Source organism: Ovis aries, chromosome 19 (genome assembly GCF_016772045.2).
Source record: "Ovis aries strain OAR_USU_Benz2616 breed Rambouillet chromosome 19, ARS-UI_Ramb_v3.0, whole genome shotgun sequence".
NCBI lineage: Eukaryota > Metazoa > Chordata > Mammalia > Artiodactyla > Bovidae > Ovis > Ovis aries.
In genome coordinates, this window is record NC_056072.1 from 1,094,530 (window position 1) to 1,097,261 (window position 2,732).

The window sequence follows — 2,732 nt, forward strand, 5'->3', positions numbered from 1 at the left end:
CCGGCTGTTTGGCCACGGCCTGTCCCACCCTCCGTCCCATCCACCTCGAAGCCGGGACACGCGGCCCACGGGCTGCAGGTGGGGGCGAGTCTCGGGAGTCCCGGGAAACCACCACTCAGGAGAGTCCACCGCCGGAGGGGCGCGGACGGCGGGGGCAGCTCGGGCCGCACCCGGGTGTGGAGGCGCCGTGCGAGCCGCCCCCTGGGGCCAGCGGGTACCTCGGCCCTCGCTGACTCGCAGCACAGGTGGCCGGTGCCCGGAACGAGCTTCCGGGCCTCCAGGTTAAGGCAGCTCTGGGAGGATGGCTCCCCGGCTCGGGAGCCTGACCGGAGGCTGGGCGCGGGTGCGGGGACGGGCGCGGAGGGCCGCTCCGGTCCTGGAGGTCCGAGGGAGCGAGGTGGACTCCGTGTCCCCCCTCGGCCCCCGGGCCGGGCAGACTGTGGGCGCACGTGCTGGGACGCGCTCGCCTGGGCGTCCAGCCCGCGGAGGGCAGGAGAGCAGAGGGGAGAGCCGCGCTGCGGGCGCCGCGGCCCGCCGCGCCCCGCGCCCCGCGCCGGAGGCTGCCCCGCCGCCCGGAACCGAGACGCGCATTCCTCCGCAGCCCGGCGGAAAGCGCGGCCGCCCGGGACGGGAAGGACGGCGGCGCGGGCGTCCTTACCTTTCTTCTCCTCCAGCGCTAGACTCGCCGGGAAGTGCGCGGCCAGCAGCACCAGGAGCGCCGCGCGGCCCGCCCGCGAGAGTCGCATCGCGCCGGGCTCCGCACTCGGTCGGGACGCAGCGGCCGCCGTGCGCTGGTCTCGGCGGCGCGGGACACGGCGGCGCGGGACGGACAGGGCTCGCGTGGGGCCGCGGGCGTGCGCACCGAGCCGGGGCGGAGGCTGCGCGCTGCGCCAGCCACCGGGACTTCTGGCTCGCTGGGGCGGAGGCGGGGGCGGGGGCGCGGGGAGGCCGGGCTGCAGGAGGAGGGCCCGGGAGGAGGGGCGGACGGCGCGCCTGGCCGAGGAGGAACCCGCCCGAGGAGCGCCGGCCGGCAGGACTAGGGGCGGCGGACAGCGGCTGCCCCAGGAGCCCGGTGTCCAGGAGGGGCCGTGAGGAGCCGAGCCGGGCGTCCCCCGCGGACGCGCCTGCGGTCTCCCTGATCCAGCCTTCTTCGAGCCACTTTTGTGCCGAAGTTGCCTTTTCCCCCTCTTTCTCCCTCCAAGTTGCGGAGCAAACTTGTACTAACTCCAGGCAAACTGGCTGAGCCCTAGGCCCAAGGCCAGATAAGGGTGCCTGGGGGGAAACCACCGCTTTGTTCCGGCACCCAACTCCTCTGAGCACCCTGGGATCTCAGTGGGGATCGAAAGTGGCCTAGCAGCTAAGACGTTCGTTAGCCGCGCCCTCGTGGCTGGGGTGGGTGCCTGGCCTCTGAGATGCGCTCTCCAGCCCGAGGGTCCTTCAGGTCGCGTCAAGCACCCTCGAATTCAAACGAAACAAGGACACCCAACTCCTGGCAGAGACTAGCCTTGGAAAAATGTTTGTTGAATGAATGCGTGGACACCGAAGGAGTATGCCAGGGTTCCATGAAGTAAATCGCTTCAGAAAGTCAAAGCGCTTAGAATAAAGGCTTAATATAAATACTAGCTAGATGCCCATCCGCCCAGAGACACCACGGTGTAACTCAAGCAAGAGAAAGACAGAGAAACCCACTAAGGACTGGGCAGGAAGAAATTAGGCTTTCTCAGGCTGCAGGATCTTTTTAGCTAAATTCCTTCAGCAAAGCCCACCCTAACCTACTGCTCCTCTTCCTCCTGGACAGACTCCTCCACCCTCTACAGTCAGACTCCTTTTCTTCACAAGAGCCACTGTGACATTCAGGTGGTTTAGTTCTGGACTCCCTGATATTTAAGCTGGAATCACAAACTTAAAATAAGTGGAGTTAGAGCAGGATCTTTCCTATGGGGAGGAGCAGACCTTGCATCTTTCCTTCCCAGGCAGCAAGTCCATGGAACCTGGGGCTCCTGGAAATTTAGAGTTATTTGTGTTTATTCCTTCATTTTAATGAATCAGGATGACCACTCAGCCTGTTGAACTCATCCAGCCCCTGGATGAAGAAGGCTGTGTAGATTCTGCAGGCCATGGCTTCAGTCCCCTCCAAACACTCCAAGCAAGGACTTAAAGTGGTTTGTAAAAAAACAGCCACAGGAAAGCACCGTCTGCTAGAGAAGAGCACGGGGCACATAGCAGTGGGCATGGAGTGCAGCCAGGGGTACTTCTCATAGCTGACCTGCTCACAGAAGTTCCAGGCATGTACTCCACGAGGGCCACAGATTGAGACCTAAGCCTTTGTTGAGGAAACATTTATGCAGTAGCATGGATCCATTGTCCATTAAAACACAAAGCTACCACCAATTTGGAAGACTGCACAGGAATTCTCCTATGAGTCCCCCAAAAGAGGTCAACAGCAATAACCTTCACAGTGCATCCTTCCACATGACCTGATGGTATTTCAAGATGGAGAGATTTGTGGAAACGATGACCTCAAGAGACAGTGTGGCACACGAGTCGATACGGGGTGCGTTCAGTGACTGCAGAGAAAAGGGTGGTGCACCATCCTCCTGGGACTGATGTGTGACATGTCCTGAGCCTGTGATATGAAGGGTGACATTCAGGATGATTTTATGCTCTTTGATAGGTACATGGAGGGGTGTGTATTTATAAATGTGTTACTTGTTAAGTAAAGAACTGTGTGA

At 61.6% G+C, this 2,732-nt stretch overlaps 1 protein-coding gene across 2 annotated transcripts in view; it reads right to left on the reverse strand.

Annotated features, from left to right (window-relative positions):
• EGFR (epidermal growth factor receptor) overlaps positions 1-908 on the reverse strand; it is a 214,480-nt gene extending 213,572 nt beyond the window's left edge. For both annotated transcript variants that reach the window (XM_060402043.1, XM_015102199.4), the window contains exon 1: positions 659-908. In XM_060402043.1, coding sequence (XP_060258026.1) covers positions 659-746 — 88 coding nt within the window. In that variant the 5' untranslated portion in view covers positions 747-908. The remainder of the gene's footprint in view (positions 1-658) is intronic.
• Positions 909-2,732: the final 1,824 nt, after the last annotated feature.